Below are 24575 nucleotides of genomic sequence, written 5' to 3' on the forward strand. Positions count from 1 at the left end.
AGTGGCCCTTGGAAATATTTCCCTAAATTGTATTATTTTTATAAAAATATTATGTCAAAGAAGAGAATTGAGCATAGGATCTCTAACTTTCAAAATTAACTTTACCATTTTTCCATAGGTTAATTGATGAGTATATTATTAGTTTATTAGAATTGCTGCATATAAAAAAAACAATTTTATTATATATTGGTTATAAAGTAAGATCGGATAAATCTCATAATATATATATATATATATATATATATACACATATACATATACATATTACATATATATATATATATTATAAGTCTCATAGTTATATATACATAATACGTATGTGTTTTGAATTTATGTAAGACTTGATCGATCAATCATGCTAATTGGAAGGTTCCGCCTGAAAAATTATTTACGACCACATCTGGCTGTCGGAAATATATCTTTTTCTGAGGGTTATTGGAAAAGGACTATTTTCGATGATATTTTTTCCGAGGACCACTGAGGGCACCTAGCTGTCAGAAATAGCTTTTTCTGACGAGAAAAGTGGCTTTTCCGACCAAATCGCACCCTTGGAAATGACTATCATTGTTGTAGTGGGTACAAGTTATAGAATAGGGGATTAAGTAAGGATGTCGAACCCACGAGGATTAGTAAATCCTTTCCTAGCTAGGGAAAACCTAAGGAAAAACTAGAAGAATATGTAAATATACAATCACAAACAAAGGCTTACAAGTGAACCAAAGTTCATGGTGAGTATGTGCAAGATGTTGTGTAGAGATTTGATTTTGATTTTGAGATTGGTTTCTACTCAAATTGAAACAATGAAAGCAAGTAATATAAACTAAGCTAAACTAAAAAAGTTGTTATCAAATGGATGGGAGTTAGAGCATCGGGTTTCACCTTTTGCCTCCCTTGCAAGCATTAAAGCAATTGAATATGAATGATGTAAAGCTAATTGTCCAACTACCCTCTTAGCATCCGGATATGACTACCAAGGCTTAAACCCCTTTCATTTTATTAACTCTAACCAGATAAGTGTAGAGCTAACTACCTAGAGACAAATTCAATTACCGGATAGGTCTCAATCCTTTGCCTTAAATGCATAAAGCTTAGAGTTTAGGTAACCAAGCAAGCAAACCAATCCTATCTCTAGGTGATTTTAGCTCACTACCCTCACATGCACACATGGTGTGCTTTCATGCTCCCTTTTTCCCTAAAGGTAATCAATCTCTAGGAAAAACTTCATGTCATGGCAAACACATAACTCAAATTGATTAGGCCCAAGTAATGCATTCAACTATTGACTTAGCATGTGAGAATGACAACATGAATTTGCATCAATTTATAAACAAAAGCATCAATACAAGCAAGTTTGGCTAGGGCTTTCAACCCTAGCCCCAACTAGTTCACTACTCACACATAGCTAGATACACAAGCTTCAACATTCTACTAAACATCAAATACATAAAGAGATAGAGAGTAAAGGGTGACTATTGATGATGCCGGAAGAGATGGTGGAGATGGGTCTCCAAGAACATGATGTGGTGGTAGTGATCTCATTCTCCTTGCTCCAAGCTCTTGATATTGGTAAGAATAGTGAAATTTGAGATCTCTAAGGTGAGTTGTGGTGTTGAGTGGTGGAGGAAATGGAGGTTGTAGTGGTGGAAATGGTGGTTTTAGTAGTGGAAATGGTGGTTTTAGTAGTGGAAATGGTGGTGTCTTCTCTAGAGAGAAAAATGGATCTTGGATAGGATGAAGATGATTGAATGGAGTCAAGAATGCTGAAGAATTAGTCTTTGGCCTCTCTTTGATCAACTATGTGTGTCCTCTTTGGTGCAAGAGGTGCTCTTACACCATTGTCCCCCAAATGGTCCCAAATTGGCAAAGTGACAAAATGACAAGGTGTAGGGAGATATTTGAATTTCAACTGATAGGAGATTCTCACAACCATGGTCCTCCTTTGTTGGAGAAAAGACCCTCCATGAGTGGCAGCTCGCCAGAAAAGTTTGCTTGAAAAATCTTCAAAAAAGTCGATTTGCAATTTTCTTCCAATCTCTGTGTCTTCTTCCCCTAGCTTCAAATCTCCGCATTTCAAGCCTCAAATGGTCATTTTATTCTTAATGAAAGGTTTTCTACAAATAAAAGGAAATGGATTAAAAAGGGTAAAATAGCATGGAAGACAAATCAATTTTCATAATTATGGGGCACAATTGCATAAGTAATTTGTGACTCAACATCTGTTCCAAAGAGGATGTCAGCAACCCAGAAAAAGTGCGGACGTCCGGAATTTCTCCACGATCAATCTCCAACCGCGGCTCGCCTCTTACAGGACGGAGGCTAAGGGCATCCCAGACCAGTTTGCAGTGAAGATGAAGACCAAGAGATCGAGGTCGGAGGTCTGGGCAGAGTGGTTGATTGCAAAATGGTAGTCCAATCAAGGTCGACTGGAAAGTGGTAGCCGGCGAGTCCACCCAACTACAAACTGGTTCAGGATGTCCAGAGTGTGTGTGTGTGTGTGTGTGTGTATATATATATATATACAGATCCTATCCAGAGTGAGGACTCGCTTTGAAATTTCAGAGCGAGGTTAGGGTTTAGGGCCACTTTTCCGTCTCATATTTACATCTCAACCGTTCAATTTTTAGGCACTAATGTATAGATCATCTCTGCAAAATTTCAACGAAATTGATGGATATATATATATATATATATATATATATATGTGTGTGTGTGTGTGTGTGTGTGTGTGTGTGTGTGTGTAAGGATATCCTTACCTTAGCCTTAGGAACGGATTTTCAGTTTTTGACCACATTTCGATCACATGTTCACATCTTAACCATTCATTTTTTAGGTCCTAATGTATAAATCACTTATGCAAATTTTCAGCCAAATTGATGATCGTTAAGGTATCGAACTAGATTAAACCAATGAACACATCGAATCTGTCAAACTAGAACCGTTTGTGTTTATTATTGTAAATTGCAATTTTGAATGCCTTAACGATCATCAATTTGGCTGAAATTTTTTAGAGATGATCTATACATTAGAACCTAAAAACTGAATGGTTAAGATGTGAATATGTAATCAAAAAGTGGTCAAAAACTTGAAATCCGTTCCTAAGCTAAGGTAAGGACATCCTTAGCCAAGAAGGATTGTGTGTGTGTCTATATATATATATGGAATTAATTGAAACTAATAATAATAAGAATATGAGAACAACAACAATAAAACAATGGCATTAGCAAAAATCGATTAGAATATATGTGTACATGAATACATGTCTTATATGGTAATGTAGTAGTTGCTACCTTGTCTACTGGAAGTGGTGGAGTGTGTAAGTCGCCGGGAATTGGAGTCTGAAATCACACACATAGATGTTTAAAACTCATTTAGTATCACCAGCTCTAATTAAAAGTTATATACGATCGTATATATAAAAATGTACCTTCGGCTTCATGGCCTTTTCATTCTCAAACTCATCAGCTGAAACCTACGGAGACAAGGATGCCATCGAAATATTACTGGATATATGAAGTGAAAGTACTATATATAGAGAAAGTGCACGTACGTGTCCATTTGTGTACACATGAAAATAACTAATATATGAGTTACCCTTGTGGTAACTAAGATAGTGGCGAAGAAGAGGAAGAGCACAGTCCTGAAGACCATTTAATTTGTACACTGTCGCAGCTAAATTGTTAGAAATATTAAGTATTTTTTTGCATAAGCGCGCACTATAAGTGGTTTTGTTTCTAGTCATATAGATGCATGTGGATATCACATGGCGTGCACTGAACCCTATAATCAAAATTAGCTTAAATGGACCTAATAGAAAGAAGAAGCATTTGCAAGCGTTTCGAATTGAAGTAATTAGTGTAGGACCGAGAATTGTAAGGTGTCAAAAGATAATGCTCGAATTGGCCAAAAAGAAAACTTGCATATGTAAGTTCAGTTCTATTTAAGTAGAGCGAATGCCTTGAGAAAAGGAAAGAAGCAAAGCAAAATGACTAAATTTTGCTTACCACCCTTTACTTTTAGGGTTTTATTAGTTTAGTATCTCGGCTTCTAATTTCATCAGAAAAGTCCCTGCATTCTTATTTCTCACCCAATAGGTCAATTCCGTCAATCCTCCGTCAAATTTTGTTGTTAACTTGTTGATGTGGCAAGCGGACTTATTTTGGGTGAGTTAACGCCAAAATTTGACAAAACATATCGACGTATTGAGTGAGAATTGAGAGTGCAGAGACCTTTCTGAAAAATTAGAATCCAAGGGACTGAACTGATGAAAGCCTAACAGTACATAGCAGTGTTCTAAAAAACGGCCGCCCAGGACGCCTAGGCGCTGGGCGGCAGCAGACCGAGGAGATTAATGTATAATCGGAGGCCTTAGGCTGCTGGGTTTTAGGCGGCTTGGGCGTCCGTCTGAGCACTCTAGGCGGCTAGGCGATTTTCGCCTCTTTTTTTTTTCGCCGGACATCAGCCAAACCTAAACCCATTCGATCCCCAAACTAGAAAAATAACCCGCAGCCTCTGCTCTCCCCAAACGTCGGACCTTTACTTCCTTACCCAATCTGAACTCTACTCAATTTCCCTCTCCTCCTCCTCATCTTCTGCATCTGACCACTTTGACTCCGACGTTTTGATCCCAAAATCAAGAGCTTCGTCTTCAACAAATCTGCTGCCAGCCTCAAATAATTGCTTCCTTGGAGGCTTGCCTCCTGTAAACTTGTGAATAGTACGAGACATTGATCTTTTTTCTTCAAAATCAGAAGCAAACTACTCAAGAGAGATGAGAGAGAGTTACGGAGTTGCAGAGAGAAAGGGGGAGAGAGCGGCTGAGTTTATGAATTAGGGGGTTTAGAGAGAAAGAAAGTTGGACGGCTTGATTTATTTTGGATGATGGATTCATGGGCTAGGGCTTGCTCTTATATTCTTATTTAAAAATTATAACATGCCTTTATATATTTTTTTAACTCTATATAAAGTTATAAACTCTTATTTATATTTCATATGTTATAAAAATAAATTAAAAAATTAAAAAAAGTAAAACCGCCTAGGCACCGTCTAGACACCCGCCTAGGCGCCTGGGCGCTAGTCCTCTAGCCACCGCCCGACTAGCGCCTAGCGATTTTTTGAACCTTGGTACAAAGTAGTAAGCAAGAAGGGATTTAAGATAATCAAATGGATTTAAGATAGGGGTCGTGACCACTTACCCAATTTTAGCCCAAAAATTGCCCACTTACTCCACCAAGAGTTTTTTAATCCCATTTACCTAATCTAACAGTGTTTGATAGTATTGCCCTCATTTTAATTAACAAATTACACTCATATCTCTCTCTCCTCCGCCTCATCGATTTCTCTCTCTCTATCTCTCTCTTTCTCTAACCTCGTCTCAGGCTCTCTCTCTCTCTCTCTCTCTCTAAGCCACCAAGCCCACCACTCCACCATCGATGACGGCCTCCACCGCCGCCGCTATGTCCCATCGTCAGACCACTAGAGGATGACGCCATCCAACTCCACGATCTCAACCCCTCTGGGCTTCGCCAGTTTTGTTCGTCAGATGTCCAGGAAACTCTCCACGCCTGAATCGGGTCCAGGCTTCGTTTGCAGGTCTCAGACGACGTCAAAACTGTGGTCTATTGGGGGCAATAGACAGATTATTGCCCCTCAATAATTTCTTAACTGTGGTTAATTAATCACTGAAATTAGAGTTTTGATAAGTCTTATGTTGTTTTGAGTTTATTAAAGTACAATAATCTGTCAATGATAGAAACTTGTGATTTTTGGGGTGGTCTATTGGGAGGCAATAGACAGGTCATTTCAAGTTATTGCCTTTGCCCCGCAATAATGTCTTAACTGTGGTCCATTTATTACAGGTCATTTCAACAAAATGCTACTAGATTCATTAACCAAAATAATTAGGTTTATTAAGGGGTCATAATATGATTATTGGAGGGCAATAATATGATTATTGGGGGGGGGGGGGGGTAATAAAATCAGACGCCGAAATCCGGTCACCAGTCCAGCAGTTGGATTAGGGATTCCGGTGACTGGTTGTCAGATTCCGGTCATCGGTCGCAGGAGACCGCGGCGGCGGGGCCTGCCACTGATCACCGGAGCACAACAAGGTGGAGGATGACTTCTCTCTCTAAGTGAGAAAGAAGGAGAGGGCAAAAAAGTCCTAAAAATAAATAAAAAGAATAAAAAAAGAATTAATTGGGTATTAGGGAAATAATCCCTTAGAGTGTTTTGGATAAACGAGGTTAAAAAACTATTAGTAGAGCAAGTGGACAATTTTTAAACTGAAATTGGATAAATGATCATTTCCCCTTTAAGGTATCAAATTATTTTTGGCTCTTTCAAGGAAAAGAATTAACCTATAATCTAATGTAGGATTTAAGTATGCAAGAATGGATTTAAGATAAAATTGAATAAAGAATTCTTTCATAATTAAAGGTTTGAAGTTATAACCACGACAATTAAGCATAGACTCATATTGACCTAGCCGTCTCTCTGCTAGGGTTGAGAAACCTCTCCTTTACGGCGGCGGTTTCTCCGATTTTCCTTTATTGCTTGCCAATAGAGGCTATGGCCATTCTCTGGCTGATTCTTCTCTTCTTCGTTGCTTTTGGTGACGATGTTCCTGTGGTAGGTTCGAGTTTGGGTGGCGAGGGTGATGTCGATCTTGTTGACTTTTCTTGGTTGGTCGATGATAGGAGCATTTTAATGTGATATTTTAATAGTTAATTCCTCACATTTTGCTTAGTTAATTCCTTAACGAATCGATTTTTAACTCAATTTCTATTTTCTTAGGTACATTGGAGTAAATGATGGTGAAATGAGCATTATGTCCACACTTACCTACAAATGGTGGAGATAAAATTGAAGTAAATGAGTAGGAAATCCATCATCATCATCACCCAAAAATATTCCATGTTTTAGGGTGTAATCATCATGTTTTCTCCATCATTTCTCACACTAATCCACCATCATCATCACCCAAAAACATTCCATGTTTTAGGGTGTAATCATCATGTTTTCTCCATCATTTCTCACACTAATCCACCATCATCATCACCCAAAAACATTCCATGTTTTAGGGTGTAATCATCATTTCTCTTTCTTTTCCATATTCTACAAATCACTTTCATACTCCACTTTCATTATTTTTCTTCCACTCATCATTTCACTCTTCTTTTTCTTCCCTATATAAACACCTTCTCCTCTCATTCTAACACATCTTCCTTCATCCACCTCATCTTCTTTGTCTCTCCATTTCCTTTCCATTTTTCTCTTCATACTCTAGTTTTAAGTTTCTGCATTTTTAAGCAAAGAGAAGAAGAGAAGAAGAAGCCATGAAGCCTCCTAGCCGTCATCATCCACCTTGTGCCGTGATAGTGAAGTCTTGCTTTAAAGATTCAAGATCAACGTCTCAAGCTCTTCATCATCCACTCCCTTCATGGTGTAATTCTATCTTTTTCCTTGTAATTTCTTTTGGTTTTCTTTGTTTAGATTTGTAGAACTATGAATTCTAGTTAACAAATAATGTTAAGGGCAAAGTTTAAAGCCCGTTTATATGTTTTGAGATAAAGTTGTGATTTCTATATGTTGATTTTTATGTTGCTTATGTGGGTTTGTTTAATTAAATTTGCATGATAGAAAACTTTTGTATTTTAATCTTATGTGGTTGCAAACACTTAGGGTTTTGATATAATTGGTGCTAGGTTTAAGAACATGAAATCGACTTTTCGTTTTGTGTAAACTTGAATCAAAGTAGTAAAGGTTTTGTGCAAAGACCGAATTTAATTAAAGAGGATTGCAATTAGGTGGACTTTTCCATACTAAATTGTACACTTGAGTTGATAGCCTTTCTCTATGTCTAATGCGTTGAACATGTCAAGATTGACTAGCTTTCTAGGGCTTGATTGCATGTTTGATAGGATTAATCTAGGTGCTTTCGCTTAGGTTAATTAGCATTGAAAAGTAAAATATGGGAAATCATTTGCTTTCGAATGTTTCACATGATCAACTCCTCTCTCATGACATTTAAAATCAACTATAGGAATTGTAATTGGATTTCTTGCATATGGATGTGGTTTTGATCTTTGTTCCTTGCGATCCACCCTTGTATATATGTTTTTACATTTTCTTTATTTTATTTATCTTAATTTTCAATTCTATAATTCTCAAACCCCCCTCCCTTTTTATTTTGTTACTTGTATATATTTCTATTCTTTATTTTATTTTTGTAAATAATACTTTATTATTTTAATTCTTTATTTGTTTATACAATTGTATATATTTATATTCTTTATTTTATTTTTGTAAATAATACTTTTCTTTATTTGTTTCACAATTACAAGTGTACCCTCAATCCCCGGATAGAACGATCCCTACTTACTTATACTACTAACGATATTTCAGGGTTAAATTATGCGCTTCCCAAGAGCGCGTCAATTTTTGGCGCCGTTGCCGAGGATTGAAAAATCACTTGCTAAATTGTGTCATTTATTGTATATATTTGTTGTTTAAAAATTGTTTGAAACTTAGTTTAAATTAGCTAGGATGTTATTTATATTATTGAACATGAATTTTAATTGTAGGTTGTAAATTGAGAGGAATATGTGAAGTCTCTTTTGTTAATATTGGCCTAAACCCCTTATTGGTACCTAGCTCAGGTCCCTTAAGGTTGAGGGCGGCCTTTATTAACACTTGTTGAACTGTCTTCACACTTATGAACTTTTTCATCTTAGTAAGAAAGCCTATGTGAAATGGTGTCTAGGAAGGGGACAATGTTCATGACGGGTTTTTGAATCCAGAAGTGCTTGCAAATGGGCATAAACCACAATGTGGGAGTAGCTCATGCCAAAATGGATTTTTCCTCTCGTGTTCGCCCTCCCCCACCTGGCCATTTCAGTAAGGTTGCCCAAACGATTTGAAAGGGAGTTTGTGTCTAGGCGACTATACTTGGGCCGCACGTCCACTTGATTTACCGCTTGGAATTTGATTCGATATCAATAATGTTTATAATAAAAGAAATACTTGTGAATACTCTATACGTGTAAATTATTTTGTTGTTTCACACTTTAAACTTGTAAAAATACTTTTCACGTTTTATACTCACTTGAGTACTTAACTTGTGTCTTATGTACAATATACTTGTTAATTTTACTTGTAGTTTGTAATTAATAGTTATACTTGTTTTTATTTTGTATTTGTTTGTTAATTATAGTTACTAACTTTATTTAATGTAGGTACCGTCTGGCTGCAAGACGTAAAATACAAGCGCTACTTGGGAGGCAACCCAATTCAGAATATAATCAGATTTGCTTTCTCTTTCCCTATTTCTTTTTATTTTTTTCAATTTTTCTCTTTAGTTTTTATTTTAGGATTTGTTTTCGTAAATGTCTTCTATCTATGCTTACTTATTTCATTGCATGCTTTTAATTGATTACATTGAGGATAATGCAATATTTAAGTGTGGGGGAAGGGATTTATATTTTTGTCTTTCATTTTGAGTCCTATATATATATTTGTCTTTTATTTTTGAGTCCTTTATATAAAAAAAAATATATAAAAAAAAAAATTTGCATTCATTCAGTCTTATTAAATTCAGCTATTTACAAAAAAAAAAAAAAACAAAAAAAAAAATATATATATATATATATAATAATAATAATAATAATAATAATAATACTAAGCCATGTCTGTATCTCTGTAGGAGTTGAGACTGAGCTCAAGGGAAATGCGAGAGCCACCGCCATAACCGCTACCTCCCTCGGAAGTAGTCTTCATGTTGCCAAAGATGTCCTCACCATGCATGGGGAATAGTGGAAGGGTTTCAATCTCCTGGTGATATTCTCCTCGTTGTTCCATGATCGATCCATCAGCACCATAGCCGACACGTGACCCAAAGTTTAGATCAATGGATCTGTCAGTACTAGTAGAACCAGTGGATCCAAAATTGAGATCGAGAGATCCACCAACCGGAACGTTCCGAAATTCCTTCAACTTCTGCCTCTCACGAGCCTTGAGGTTCTGGAACCAAAAGAAGACGTTTTTGTCCTCGATCTGCCCATACTGTTTCAGATGAAGGCAGATCTCTTGAATCTGCTCTGGAGTTGGGTACTTAAAACCCTTATCATAGTAAAGGCCCTTGAGGATTCTTAGTTGAGGCGGTGTGGGAGCCCACCGGTTATTAGTCCCGGCTGCTTGGTTGTTTCCTCCATCCTCGATTTGTTGCTGGGTCTGTTGCTCCATTAGTTGCAGAGTTCGTGGTTCCATGTTGATGAAGAAAGGATTTGAGTTTCGAAAGAAAGGCTGAAGGGTTGAGAGAGAAAGGCTGGAACTCGGAAGAATTTTCTTTTGGAGTGAATAGTCGCTCCCTCATAATGCACCTATTTATAGAACGAGTGAGCGGATCTCCACCGTTGGATGGACGATCTCTGAGATTAAATCTACGCGTTGGATTAAAGTCACCCGAAAACACGGAAAAGCTGTTGGCGCGTGGAGGACACGTGAGGGAACCAAACGAATCTCGAGGAGCTGTGACAGACAAGCTACAGCAGAAAGCAGGTTTAATTGCCGTGAATCAAGGAAAAGAAAGGACGCGTGGGGGAACCAAACGGTTTTCGAGGAGTTGTGACAGACAAGCTACAGCCGAAAGCAGACCTAATTGCCGTAAATCACGGAAAAGAAAGGAATATTTACGCGTGGGGGAGTTTTTCATGTGCATACGTGTTTCTTGGGCCGTGAACTGTCATAACTCTTCTCCTTCCCGGAGAAGCTTTGTTAAAACCCTGTGCTTGTTGAGATTTCTACCCTATTTTGTGCTTCATATATACATCCTTTTTTTTCTCCTCCAGATTTTACTAAGGTTTGTCTAAACGTGCAGTTTCAAATTCCTTCTACTTCCTCATGGCTCGAACCAAGGTTACCCCTCGCAGGGGCGTCAATCAACGCTGTGTTCTCTCTTTGGAGGAAGAAGGTCGTCAAGCGGCCACTAGAGCTGGGCTTACTCGTCCATGGGACCATCGTCCTATCCGTGAGCGTACCCGCAGTCCCCCTCCTCTGCCTCGTCGCTCTCCCAGACTGCATCCCGGAGAGTCTTCTTCCTCACCAGCTGCTCGTGCTCCTCGGCCTATGGCCACCCTGGAAAGCTTGTCGGATTCGATTGATGATTTGCGTTCCTCTCTCCGCGATGGTATTATGGTGACAGATTGGAGAGTCAATTGCATGATCGATTACATCTCTGAGATGAACTGCTCTTTGATCCGCTGTCACACTGCAATAAACAAGCTTGCTCAGGAAGTCAATAACTTGCAGAGTTATCCTCCTGGGTTTCCTCGCAAGGACACTACTGCATCACACCATGAGAACCCTCCTCAGGAGGCTGAAACCAGCAAAAGGGCTGTCACTCGCCAGCATACCGCTCCTCCAAAGGAGTAAATGGAGGTACAAGTCTAGGCTGAAAGACTTTAAACATTAAGCGCTGCATGGGAGGCAACCCATTTCAACCGTATCTGTGGAGGAGCCATCAAACGCAGATTTGCTTTCTTGAACTCTTCCTTCTATTTTATTTTCTTAAATTTTAAGTTGTTTTAGGTTTCGTTGTATTCATTTTCTCTTCTATGCTTGATTTATGCTTTGCATGATTTATATTTGTTTATACATTGAGGACAATGCATGAATTAAGTATGGGGGAAGGGTTATTGCTTTATTGTGTTTTTAGTAGTTAGTATATAAAAAAAAAAAATGAAAAATAGTTGATGTTGGATTGTGTTTTTTGTGTTTTTAATTGATGTTGTGATACACTAAGGTATATTGGATTAAACATAGTCTTGAAAAAGGGTAGCTGTTTTAGTCCCATTGCACATCGAGACTCCCTGTTCCCGTACCTAAGTGTTGAAATTAAATTAAATTGTAAAAAAAAAAAAAAAAAAAAAAAAATTGTTGGTTTTAGAGTGTTTTTGTTTGTGTGTTTGAGTCTTAGGATGCTCCTAACGTCTAGGATGAACATGTCTCCGAATTCATGGCTGAAGGTTTTCACAATCAAAATAGGACTTAATTGAATTCTGTGGTTAATCGACATTGTGATGCTTGTATGAAGATTTGAGATAGGATTGTAACTTGGTTCATTAAGCATGCTAGGATTAAGTCTGATTCATTTGACCCAAAGTGAGTTTTTGTGCTAAAATACTTTCTTTTCGAGTGCTTATTGATAATTCTAGAATTTCGTGGCTGTATTTGCAAAACCTCATCATTCTTTGGAAATCCAATGATCATGTGCCATAGATTTTAATGGACTAGAGAGTACTAGAACTCGGCTGTTGTGACTGTCAAAACTTGTATGCCATAATATGCACTGATCCTGGATAGGATAGAAGGCATTAGGGTAACCACCAAAGCCAAACAAGCATGTGTCCCCAATTGTGCCCGTCGTGGGACTCCTTAGAATGAACCCCTTTGAGCCTACGTTGAAAACCTTTGTTTCATCACCCTCACTACCCTACCATGAGCTTAGTACAGGATATCTCTACCCTGGTCTTAAGGACTTAGTAGAGCATGACATAGTATGTAGGGGTGACGATGAAAGACAAGTATGGGGTGGGAAAAATCCAAGAAAAAAAAAAATTTTGCCTTGAAAAGAAAAAGCGGCAAAAGAAAAGAAAAATTGAAATGAAAACTCTTGGGAAATTGTTGAAGTGTGGTTTTGGACTTTCAAATTTGTAGAAGGCTCAAAGTTGAAAAATTAAGCCTTTGTCCATTCCCATGTTTGTTAGAGTGAAACTGGGCCCAAAACAATGATAATTGGCCCATAAAAATGGTGACATAAGGTGGTCCATATATGCTCTGCTAGGTCCTTAGGATTTTTGTATCCTTAATCTTCATTTCGAAAACCCTAGCTTAGCCCCATTACAACCTGTTTTAAGTGCTGATTGATCCTTGAGATGGGCAGTCTTTGGTTAGTGGAGTCAGTTACGCAGTCGAGCTTATGGTTTAGGTCCATTTGTGCACTTAGTCATTTCATGAGGTCTTTAAAAATTCTTCACAAAATGTGTTTATTGATGAAATATGCAAGCTGTTTGTTGCCTTACAATTTGTTCTCTTGCATATACTTGAGTGTGAAGCTTTTAAGCATAGCCATTTCTGAGAGAAAAATCGAGAGTATGCCCTGTGAGTTTGGATTGGACTTGTTCGAAACATGCTATCATTCACTGTATAACTTAAGTTCTCCATATCTTGCTTAGTCATATGAATGTCACAGGTTTATTAACCATGGAATTATCTTTGTGATTTTGATTAAGTGTTTAACGTGAAAGCCATGAGTTTGGAGTCTCTGAGACAACAGTTAGGAGCAATAGAGTCATTTACTTGCTTTTTGTCAAGTCTTTGTTTTGTTTTGGATTTTTTTGTTTTGTTTTGCTATGGGACTAGCAAAAGCTAAGTGTGGGGGAATTTGATAGGAGCATTTTAATGTGATATTTTAATAGTTAATTCCTCACATTTTGCTTAGTTAATTCCTTAACGAATCGATTTTTAACTCAATTTCTATTTTCTTAGGTACATTGGAGTAAATGATGGTGAAATGAGCATTATGTCCACACTTACCTACAAATGGTGGAGATAAAATTGAAGTAAATGAGTAGGAAATCCATCATCATCATCACCCAAAAATATTCCATGTTTTAGGGTGTAATCATCATGTTTTCTCCATCATTTCTCACACTAATCCACCATCATCATCACCCAAAAACATTCCATGTTTTAGGGTGTAATCATCATGTTTTCTCCATCATTTCTCACACTAATCCACCATCATCATCACCCAAAAACATTCCATGTTTTAGGGTGTAATCATCATTTCTCTTTCTTTTCCATATTCTACAAATCACTTTCATACTCCACTTTCATTATTTTTCTTCCACTCATCATTTCACTCTTCTTTTTCTTCCCTATATAAACACCTTCTCCTCTCATTCTAACACATCTTCCTTCATCCACCTCATCTTCTTTGTCTCTCCATTTCCTTTCCATTTTTCTCTTCATACTCTAGTTTTAAGTTTCTGCATTTTTAAGCAAAGAGAAGAAGAGAAGAAGAAGCCATGAAGCCTCCTAGCCGTCATCATCCACCTTGTGCCGTGATAGTGAAGTCTTGCTTTAAAGATTCAAGATCAACGTCTCAAGCTCTTCATCATCCACTCCCTTCATGGTGTAATTCTATCTTTTTCCTTGTAATTTCTTTTGGTTTTCTTTGTTTAGATTTGTAGAACTATGAATTCTAGTTAACAAATAATGTTAAGGGCAAAGTTTAAAGCCCGTTTATATGTTTTGAGATAAAGTTGTGATTTCTATATGTTGATTTTTATGTTGCTTATGTGGGTTTGTTTAATTAAATTTGCATGATAGAAAACTTTTGTATTTTAATCTTATGTGGTTGCAAACACTTAGGGTTTTGATATAATTGGTGCTAGGTTTAAGAACATGAAATCGACTTTTCGTTTTGTGTAAACTTGAATCAAAGTAGTAAAGGTTTTGTGCAAAGACCGAATTTAATTAAAGAGGATTGCAATTAGGTGGACTTTTCCATACTAAATTGTACACTTGAGTTGATAGCCTTTCTCTATGTCTAATGCGTTGAACATGTCAAGATTGACTAGCTTTCTAGGGCTTGATTGCATGTTTGATAGGATTAATCTAGGTGCTTTCGCTTAGGTTAATTAGCATTGAAAAGTAAAATATGGGAAATCATTTGCTTTCGAATGTTTCACATGATCAACTCCTCTCTCATGACATTTAAAATCAACTATAGGAATTGTAATTGGATTTCTTGCATATGGATGTGGTTTTGATCTTTGTTCCTTGCGATCCACCCTTGTATATATGTTTTTACATTTTCTTTATTTTATTTATCTTAATTTTCAATTCTATAATTCTCAAACCCCCCTCCCTTTTTATTTGTTACTTGTATATATTTCTATTCTTTATTTTATTTTTGTAAATAATACTTTATTATTTTAATTCTTTATTTGTTTATACAATTGTATATATTTATATTCTTTATTTTATTTTTGTAAATAATACTTTTCTTTATTTGTTTCACAATTACAAGTGTACCCTCAATCCCCGGATAGAACGATCCCTACTTACTTATACTACTAACGATATTTCAGGGTTAAATTATGCGCTTCCCAAGAGCGCGTCAGTCGACCGGCTGTCTCAATCGGGGCCGAGTGACGTTGGGGAGATCTGGTTTGGTGGTGATGAGGTATCTACCCTTGATCACTATTAGATCTGGTTCGATGGTCCCGTTGACACTGATGATGGATCTGGTCTTGATCCGTCGATTGATGGTGGTGGTAGCGTCCAAAGCGACGACCAACTTGATTCGTTTGGAGGTGGTAAGGCTTGGTGGCAGGGCTGTGTACATCCAAATGAGGAATCTAGGCGAGCTGCTGGCTTCATTTTCTGCTCCAGTTTCTCGTTCTCTTCCGACGTTGGTAATGGAGCAGTGGGCTGCCTTTGCTTCAAGACGGCGGAGTATCAGGTCTTCGATGGTGGAGGTGATACTTTGGCTGGAGGCGGCGATGGTTTCTGTTCGGAATCTGATCCCTATAGGGTGGCGATCCATGGGGGCGGCGGCGGCGGCTTGGACGGCTGTGACGGAGTGCTTGGGGTTCCCTTAGCAATTTCGCCCTATTGGGCCAGCTGGGCCTGGGGCTGTTTGGAAGGTTTGTGGTATGGCTGGAAGTGGGTGGGCTGGGTCCTACACCTGCCGGCTTGGACTCTTTCTGCTAGGGATTGGATGTTGTGGGTCTCTATGGCCCATAGTGCCGTTTAATTTTTGTTTGGGTCGCAAAAACCAGTGCCTTAGTTGGAATTTTATGTAAGCTTCGAGGTGTATCTAGGTTTTTGTTAGAATAAAAGTGCGTGAATTTACCAAAAGGTGGGTGTACTAGGGATTTCTGGGATTTTATTCTGCTAGAATATGGTTCATGAGGTCAGAGACGGAACTAGAATTGAAAAACCGTATGGGCTGCAAATTGAAGTTAATTTTACATGAAAACTGCTATTAAAATTTAAACCGAAGTTTTTTAATTTAGAGCCATTTTCTTAATTGAAGTTAGATAAAAATTAGAAACTGAAAAATGGAGACAGAGACTAATTAAAATAAGAGGATGGGAGGAGATTTTTGACAGTATAAAGGCTACACTCTATATAAAACATGTACTTAAAATACTTTTTCCACAAACATGAGGTGGGCTGCAGCTCAACCCAGCCCCCCTCTAGTTCTTCGGTGTCTGCATGAGGTTCTAAGGAACGATTCTTTCTGTCGACCCCATAGGGGTGTTTCGTTTTTGTACTGCTTGCTGAATATTAATGAAAGGGCTGACCTATTACCATAAAAAAAAAAAAAAGATAAAACTGAATAGTTCTACTTCTATATTTATATATATAAAAGTTGAAGCAAGCGGGGGGTTGCAAGTTCGTACGTGCCAAGACTTACCACAACTTTTAATATGTTAGCTGCTCATTTCCTTTTCGTTAATGCAATATTTTGTTAATTAATAGGGAAAATGATCATTTACCCGATTTTAGGCTAAAAATTGCCCACTTGCTCCACCAACTGTTTTTTAACCCCATTTACCCAAAACACTCTAAGAGATTATTTCCCCTTTACCCAATTAATTCTTTTTTCTTTTTTTTTTGAGACTTTTTTGCCCTCTCCTTCTTTCTCACTTAGAGGGAGAACTCACCTTCCACCTTGCTGTGCTACGGTGACTAGTGGCCGGCGACCAGACTCCGGCAACCGGTGACCGGACTCAGGCCAACGATGACTGGACTCCGACGAACGGTGATCGGATTCCGACGACCGGTGACCGGATTCCAGAATCCGGCTATTATTGCCCCCCAGTAATCATATTACTGCCCCCCAGTAATCATATTATTGCCTTCGAAAAATCATATTATTGACGCCCAGTGAATTGTATGAACTCCCAAAACCAAAATGAATACACTACAGGAACAATTGATCAATTTATAATCATATTACTGCCCCCCAGTAATCATATTATTGCCCCCCAATACAAAGTCTAATGTTTCTACTGCCTCCCAATAGACCACCAAAAATGCACCTTTTTGTAGGATTCACAGATAATTTGACTTTAATACACAGAAAACAACATGTAACTTATCAAAACACCACACTATAGTGATCCATGTCCCTCGTATCAAAGTCTACTGGGGGCCAATAATGTGTCTACTGCCCCCCAGTAGACCATCAAACAAACCCGACCCGAATTCCCACATCGGGACCAGCGCCTCCGGGTGCTTCAAGCACGAGTAGCAGCGACTGGGACGATGGGCTTGAGGTCGGCGAAGATTACGCCTAGGACATGCTTGCCGGCATCGATCTCGGAGAATAAGATGGTGGGCTTTGAGTGTGGGCTCGAGGTCGGCGAAGATTACGCCTGGGATATGCTTGCCGGCACCGATCTCGGAGAAGAAGATGGTGGGCTTTGACGGTGGGCTCGAGTTCGGCGAAGATTACGCCTGGGACATGCTTGCCGGCACCGATCTCGGAGAAGATGGTGCTGAAGGCGTCGTGGCTCAACATCTGGCAGTCCGGCTGGGGGGGGGGAAGGGGGAGAGAGAGAGAGAGAGAGAGAATCGGTGAGGGGGAGAGAGAGAGAGAGAGATTAAAATGAGGGTAATTATGTCAGTAGAAGTTAGATTGGGTAAATGGGGTCAAAAAACTCTTAGTGGAGCAAGTGGGCAATTTTTAGGTTAAAATTGGGTAAGTGGTCACGGCCCCTAATTAATATGTAGAACAGCTTTTAAAGAGAACATCATTTGAATTTAATTAGGAAAGGTGAGAACCTCCTCTCCTTAATTGGCGTGCATATATGCAATCCACTCTACCTAAATAATCAGAACTATATATATATATATATATATATATATATATATATATATATTACACCAGCTTCTTTTCGAGAATTTAGTCATTCTTACAGAAAGTCATCTCCAACAATATTGTTTCCCACTGGATTAATTACAATCACTATCGTTTTAGATTATCCAATGGACTACATATGTATCATTATACAATATATGTAGCCATGCATAGAGGTAAGTGACATCCCCACCTTGTGCAAATTTCTGTTTCTAAATTCATTTCATATATAATAGAAATTATTTGTTCCTCATGATAATAGAGGAATTTGGTTTACATGTACGTAGAGGGGGTCGAAATCCCTGATTAATCAAGCATTATACATTAATGCATACAAATAGTCCAAGAGTATGATTAACCCCATGTGCCTAGCTCATAAAGTAGGATGAGATCGAAGTCCATCAATCTTGGAAGTTATTTCAAATCTACCGTAATTAATCATCAGAGAAGTAGGTGGCTATATAGGTGCAACAAAATAGTGTGTACAGTACTAGTATCCTTAATTTTATTATGCACCGCCCCTTAATTTGAGGCACGGGGATTATGTATCCCGGCGGTCCAAGCACCAGCAGTAGAAATCAGACCTGGAAATGTCCAACATTTGTTCAGGGCTCATCCTTTCAAGCTCGTTTTGCCGCCACGATGCAAAATTATTTCGGTTTTGCGGATCAGTAGCAAGTGGATAGGGCTCTATCTTGTGAACTTGGGATCTCATTCGCATGTAAAGCTTCATTGTTGCAACACAATCCTCAAAAGGGTCTTGAATCCCACTTTGAATGTCATACCTACATGTATGATGTATTATGTAAAAATTAATTCCATTACTTAACTACTCATACAAAAAATAATAATAATAATAATAATAATAATAATAATAATAATAATAATAATAATAATAATAATAATAATAAAATAATAAAAAATTGAAACTCCATTAGTACCCGAGATATGCTTGTGTTAGATACTTGAGTGAGTTGCTGAGCTTGCTTGTTTTCATCAGTGGAGGATATTTTGCAGTATCCCTATATATAGTCACATAAAATTGGAATATTAATTAATTAAAACACATTGAAATATTATTGGAAATTATTCTACATTAGATAGCCTCAAACGAAATTATCCTAAAATACCTACCTGATCATGAGTGCTGGGTATTCAATTTGCAGAGAGTCGAGATCATGATCCAAACCATGACCCACAAGAATTCTAGCTTTTCCGGCTCTAGGTCGAATCTTCCACATTGGTTCCCCATTGCACAAAAAGTCTTGTAGCTTCTTTTGCACTTGCCTCTGTGGCATTGCGTCCCTCAAGTATTCAGGACGAATCCCAGTTGTTTCATACCTGAATTTTTAAGTAGAACAAAATTAACTATCAATAGGGATGGTTGAGAGCATTTCTTGCTAGGTATACTGGCATGTATATGTATTAGAAGTTGTGAGTATGATCTGTTCCATACGAATACCTATAGTTTGTGACTGGCATTGGTGGCTTGACATAAGTGTGGAAGATGATGTTATCATATTCATCAGTGAGACAAACCCTACCGCAGAGATCTAGGGAGCCATCACTTCCCCCACCAACCATCTTGCAAGCAAGGGCAACAGTTTGACCACTACTGCCTCTTGTGTAGTTACCATGATCCAGATTGTCACGAATGCCCAAGTTACTAAACCGACCAATTAATCCCTGCATATATGTAACAAATTTAATTGTTATACTGTTAATTAATAGAAAGAAATTGTATCTCACACTTAAGCTAGCTAAGTTGATGGGATGAGGACTAATTAACACGTACAGTGACGCCGGAGAGCTGGCATCTGTCCTGGTGAAGCCTGAGAGTATAAGGGCTATCAAAGACAGATAAGCAGAATTTGCACCCTCTGCTGCTAAATATGTTCTTGCATTCTTGTTTTGGCAATGGCCCTAGTTTAAAAAATAAAATAAAAAAACCAATAGTTAATATACTGATTAATCTCACAGTCCAGTTAATACCAAGTGTTTATCTATAAAGTTTGTAATTAGAGAAAACTTTGTATACCTATGACATGTTCCCTGAGAGATTCAAAGGATCTGCAGTGCTTCTTACAGATTCCGCACGACGGTTCATGAGAAGAGTGGTATGAGGTTCTCATGTGCTCCACCAGGTGCTCGATCTTGTTGAACTGCCTGAAGCATGCAGCACACTTGTTCCTGAAAATCAATTGCAACATAGTTTAGCATATGGCGATTCTAGAATCCGATTAGTGATCGGATCATACTCTAGAAAAGAGACTAATAATTGAGAATCAACCTCAGAGTTTCAGATGATTCAGGTCTGCTATAGTCCATGTTGGTTGGACAGTAGTAATTAACTTCTTGTGTTACTCAAAAGGAAAGCTAGCTATGAGTAGTGAGGAGTGAGGACTGGAGGTGGAAGCCTGGAAGGTATTTATAGGCGTAAAAGAGAACAGCTTCCGCGAGTTGAGTACGTGTAGGGATGATTCCTTAATCAGTAAAAGGTAATTATATAATGTAGTAGCCTTGTTTTGTTTTGGAAGAGTACTAAGTTTTCTAGCTTTTTTTACCTTCCTTAAGATTTAAGTACATTCGTAGTAATCCAAAAGCTAGCTTGGGGCCCGCCATATTCAAACCAGAATATTTCTCCAGCTAGAATTGCTACCATGCAAGTTGACAAAAAAAAAAAAAGAATTGCTACCATGCTCCCCCTGTGGTTCACCTCAGAGCTTTCAGAATGGCGCTACCATTTGGAGAAAATATTCTACTAGAAATGCGTACAATGGGAAAAATAAATCCCAAGGCATATTTACCCTTTTGTAGTGATGAAGTTTTCACCCATGAAACCATTGAGGTAATATTTACAGGAAAGTGATAAAAATGCCTCATTTATGCAGTAAGGTCGAGCATCATCAATCAGATCAGATTAACCTTTCACATTTCATCTCTTCGTATATATATTCCAGTCAACTAGGTTATGTTTGTCGGGTTTCCTTTGCATCTGTTAGAACTGATCGAGAGGTCGTACAAGTTGAGATATTGGTAAATAGATAATGTCCGTCAGTGGGAACTTTTTCTGTCATATAAAGTGCGAAGTGGCCTGATAAGACAAGGTTAATCTTTTTTACTTTCGGCAAAAGAATGGTTCATTAACGTCCGTAGCTGCAGATAAGGTTTTCGACCTGCAGTAGTGCAGCTGGGTGTTGTGTAATAATCTAGCAACCCCAATGTTATTATGTATATACATGCATACTTTAATTTGGAGTTTAGAGGTTTGAGTTACAAGTCATAATAAAGCATCTAGAAATTTTAGGGTTTAAAGTCTAGGGCGAGAGACTTGTGGTTTATAATTTAGGTTTTTTTTTTTTGTGCTTTATTTTTGTTCTCATGGTACTAGACTAGCTAGTGCATGCAGAGGTTATTGACTTTATTAGGAACCTGGGCGAATGTCTGCAAAAGACTCTCTTTTGACCAGGAAAGAGTCCCCACTAGATTCTTCATTCGTGCTTTGAAGATTCCCCAAAGACTAAAAGATGTCATCACTATTTAAAATCTGGGAGAGATTCGATCTGGTCCACTGATCGATCCAAAATGCAGATAGCATTCTAATTAATGCTTGCATGGAATTCCTTGACCATCACCTACCATCAGGTGATCAGGCACTTACGTCTCTCTCTCTCTCGCCATTTATTTATTTATTATTATTATTATTTTGCTGAAACGTACGGCTTTGTTTTGCTGAAACGGGATGAGGGATGAACTCCCTAGCACCTCAAAATTTATTTAAAAAGAGGAAAATTACAAGGCAGGGGAAGTAAGCCAAGACCTGACAAAACTAAAGAAACAGAATAGCTAGAAACTAGAAAGAAAAAATTGAAATTTCAGAAGACCAAAACGGTCCTAATCACAAAGTGAAGCAATGAAAAAGTGAGCTATTTCCACCACATGCACGAAACCAATAGTCAACGTTCCATAGTTAGCCAACACATCAGCAACATGATTCCCTTCATGAAATGAGAGGAGCGGAAATGTATTTGAGAAATACGAAACAAACAATTATTCCATTGAACCCGGAGTTGTCATTGCCAAGGCACTAAAGTAGAAGACTGAATAAAATCAAGAATAAGAGGAGTCAACGGCCAACATGCTTCCAATCTCTAACCCAAAGTATTTCAATAAATCTTTGATCATCGTCAAGGCACTAAGAACTGTTAAACAGCGACAAGCGTGGCCCGTGTCCCACCATTGTACCGATACTGTCCCAACTTAACCACCCAATAAGTGTTGGGTTTTAATCACAAAAGGCCTTGGTACAATTTGGTGAGATCCACCCACTTATAAGTTATATTTTATTTATCACTTTTCCAATGTGGGATCTTTCCTCTCCAACACGCCCCCTCACGTGCAACCTAGCTCTAGGTATGCACGTGGAATTAATTGACAAACCCGATTCCACATTGGAAATAGGGTCACAAGTCCCACATTTGAGACTTGACCAATCACATAACAATCCAAGGCCCACATCGGACACTTGGCAATAATCCAATCGGAAACTTCTGATGGCCAATTTAATGAACCCAAACTAGGTCCATGATTGGAGAGAAGATTGGTGAATCAATTAATGAATGAACTCATATCCAGGTCCATGATGACGAAGCAATTGGAGAGAGACCTGCTCTGATACCATGTTAAACAGCGACAAGCGTGGCCCGTGGCCCGTGGCCCACCATTGTACCGATACTGTCCCAACTTAACCACCCAATAGGTGTTGGGTTTTAATCACAAAAGGCCTCGGTACAATTGGGTGAGATCCACCCACTTATAAGTTATATTTTATTTATCACTTTTCCAATGTGGGATCTTTCCTCTCCAACAAGAACATGACCTTTATATGACGCAGTCCGATTGATAACTAGGTTTACCAGCAATAAACCTAAGCAAAAGATTTTGGAGTCCACCAGAAATAAAAGAGAAAATCTCTATTTTATTGATTAAAAGATAAAAGATGCGTTATGCAGCCGCATAAATAAGAGAAAAATACCCTAGAGCGACTAACATCGAAACCCTAAAGCCCATGGATAAAAACGAAAACAACCCAAAAATAACTAGGAAAACCAAAAACGGATAAAATAGAAAAATGCAGTTTTGAGGCCCTAAACGACCTCGAAAGCCCGAAAAATGCTACAGCTCATGACAAAGCTACGACTCTTGTTTCTGGCGCGATTCCCTTTCCGGAAAGGTAAGGTGCGTCCCCATCGGACTCCGGAAGCCCATTTCACGTCCACTAGTCACTTTTCTTTTTTCTCCTTTAGCACGATCCAATTGTTCTTCAAATTGGACTGCCATCTGTTCTGCATCAGTTATTCCATTGAACCCGGAGTTGTCATTGCCAAGGCACTAAAGTAGAAGACTGAATAAAATCAAGAATAAGAGGAGTCAACGGCCAACATGCTTCCAATCTCTAACCCAAAGTATTTCAATAAATCTTTGATCATCGTCAAGGCACTAAGAACATGACCTTTATAACTCTGAAAAATAGCACCATACCCACCACGACCCGATTCTCTCTTGCCCATTTCTCTCTCCATCTTTAATTCGAATGTCAAACCATTGAAACAAACCCGTGACTGCCAAATTGTAATTGTTGCATACGAGCAACAAGCTTCAAAGTATATCCATTCTGCAGGTTTTATGAAAATGACGACATAATAAAGTTATTCAATTATTCAAAACCAGCAACTACATTGATTAGGGTTCTATTCATGCAAAAACTAGAGCAAACTGAGAAAATGACGTCGGATGAAACTGAAATATTTTTATGATGATGAACGTTTAGTCGTTAATTTTTTACGATTTGGCTAGCTAATTTTGGCGAAAATGATACGTGAAAGAAATCGTCAATTTGATTTGGTTTCACTTGATCATTCGTGGGATGAGGATCATAGCTAGACAGGAGCGAGCGGATTTATATACATAAACAGACCTAGAGAGATATGATCATGCATGATATTAGGCCATAACTGATAACATAGAGGTCGACCAACTTGCTGTTTATTCATGTATCTATATAGTATATATAACGCAATTAATGCATCCACTTTATTTCAGAACATAGTCAAACCCGATCCGATCCAAGCCAGCCAAAAGGAGATCGATGAAGCTTGCTTTGGTAAAGCTAAAGATGAATTGATTGAATGCTTTTCTTCTGAATCCTCTGACCAAAGAAGGAATATACATACATGCTTTCTGTCCAATTATTTTCTGTCACATCACACGTGGACACGTAAAAATGCATGCAGAACAATTCTATTCACACATTTTCGATATCATTTTGATTTTTCCTTTTAATTTTTAATTTTTTTAATTTGTTTTGTTGGAGAGTTGTGAGCTAATAAGGAAATCTTCATAGCTAGCCTCAACAAAACCCATATTACAATTTTAAATCATAAAAGATTGATTAATCACTCTTCGCTTGTTTCACGTACACTTTGTGTCTAAAATTATGAATCATTTGATAAAATGAATTGCTTGCGGAAAGCTTCTGGGATTGCGACCCCTACTACAAATTTCTCCAAAGCACACTGATTTGAATTAGTCCCTATTGGGACAAAGCACACTGATAACAGTGGCTAAAGACATTACCCAC

General features: G+C 38.1%; 1 protein-coding gene across 2 annotated transcripts; it reads right to left on the reverse strand.

Annotated features, from left to right (window-relative positions):
• Positions 1-2079: 2079 nt before the first annotated feature.
• Positions 2080-20329, reverse strand: LOC112185271 (RNA exonuclease 4). Of its 2 annotated transcripts, XR_005807488.1 has the most exons (10): positions 20226-20329; positions 19974-20125; positions 19731-19858; positions 19398-19621; positions 19070-19276; positions 18877-18957; positions 18520-18720; positions 3425-3469; positions 3288-3335; positions 2080-2111 (listed from the first exon to the last, which is right to left on the reverse strand). XR_005807488.1 is itself a non-coding variant. In XM_024323517.2 (7 exons), the coding sequence occupies exons 1-7, from the start codon at positions 20261-20263 to the stop codon at positions 18477-18479; spliced, it is 1074 nt and encodes a 357-aa protein (XP_024179285.1). In that variant the 5' UTR covers positions 20264-20329; the 3' UTR covers positions 18236-18476. The 2 variants fall into 2 exon arrangements, 1 of the variants encoding a protein (XP_024179285.1); XM_024323517.2 differs by lacking the exons at positions 2080-2111; positions 3288-3335; positions 3425-3469 and having other exon boundaries at positions 18236-18720.
• Positions 20330-24575: the final 4246 nt, after the last annotated feature.

Source organism: Rosa chinensis, chromosome 2 (genome assembly GCF_002994745.2).
Source record: "Rosa chinensis cultivar Old Blush chromosome 2, RchiOBHm-V2, whole genome shotgun sequence".
NCBI lineage: Eukaryota > Viridiplantae > Streptophyta > Magnoliopsida > Rosales > Rosaceae > Rosa > Rosa chinensis.

Bases quoted from the DNA above. Each gene is read 5' to 3' on its own strand.
- LOC112185271 (XM_024323517.2), bottom strand. From the start codon at position 20,263: ATGGACTATAGCAGACCTGAATCATCTGAAACTCTGAG. The intron at 19,622-19,730 runs GTACGTGTTAAT...ACATATATGCAG, and splicing joins GCCAGCTCTCCGGCGTCACT to GGATTAATTGGTCGGTTTAG. The intron at 19,277-19,397 runs GTATTCGTATGG...TTAAAAATTCAG, and splicing joins ATGCCAGTCACAAACTATAG to GTATGAAACAACTGGGATTC.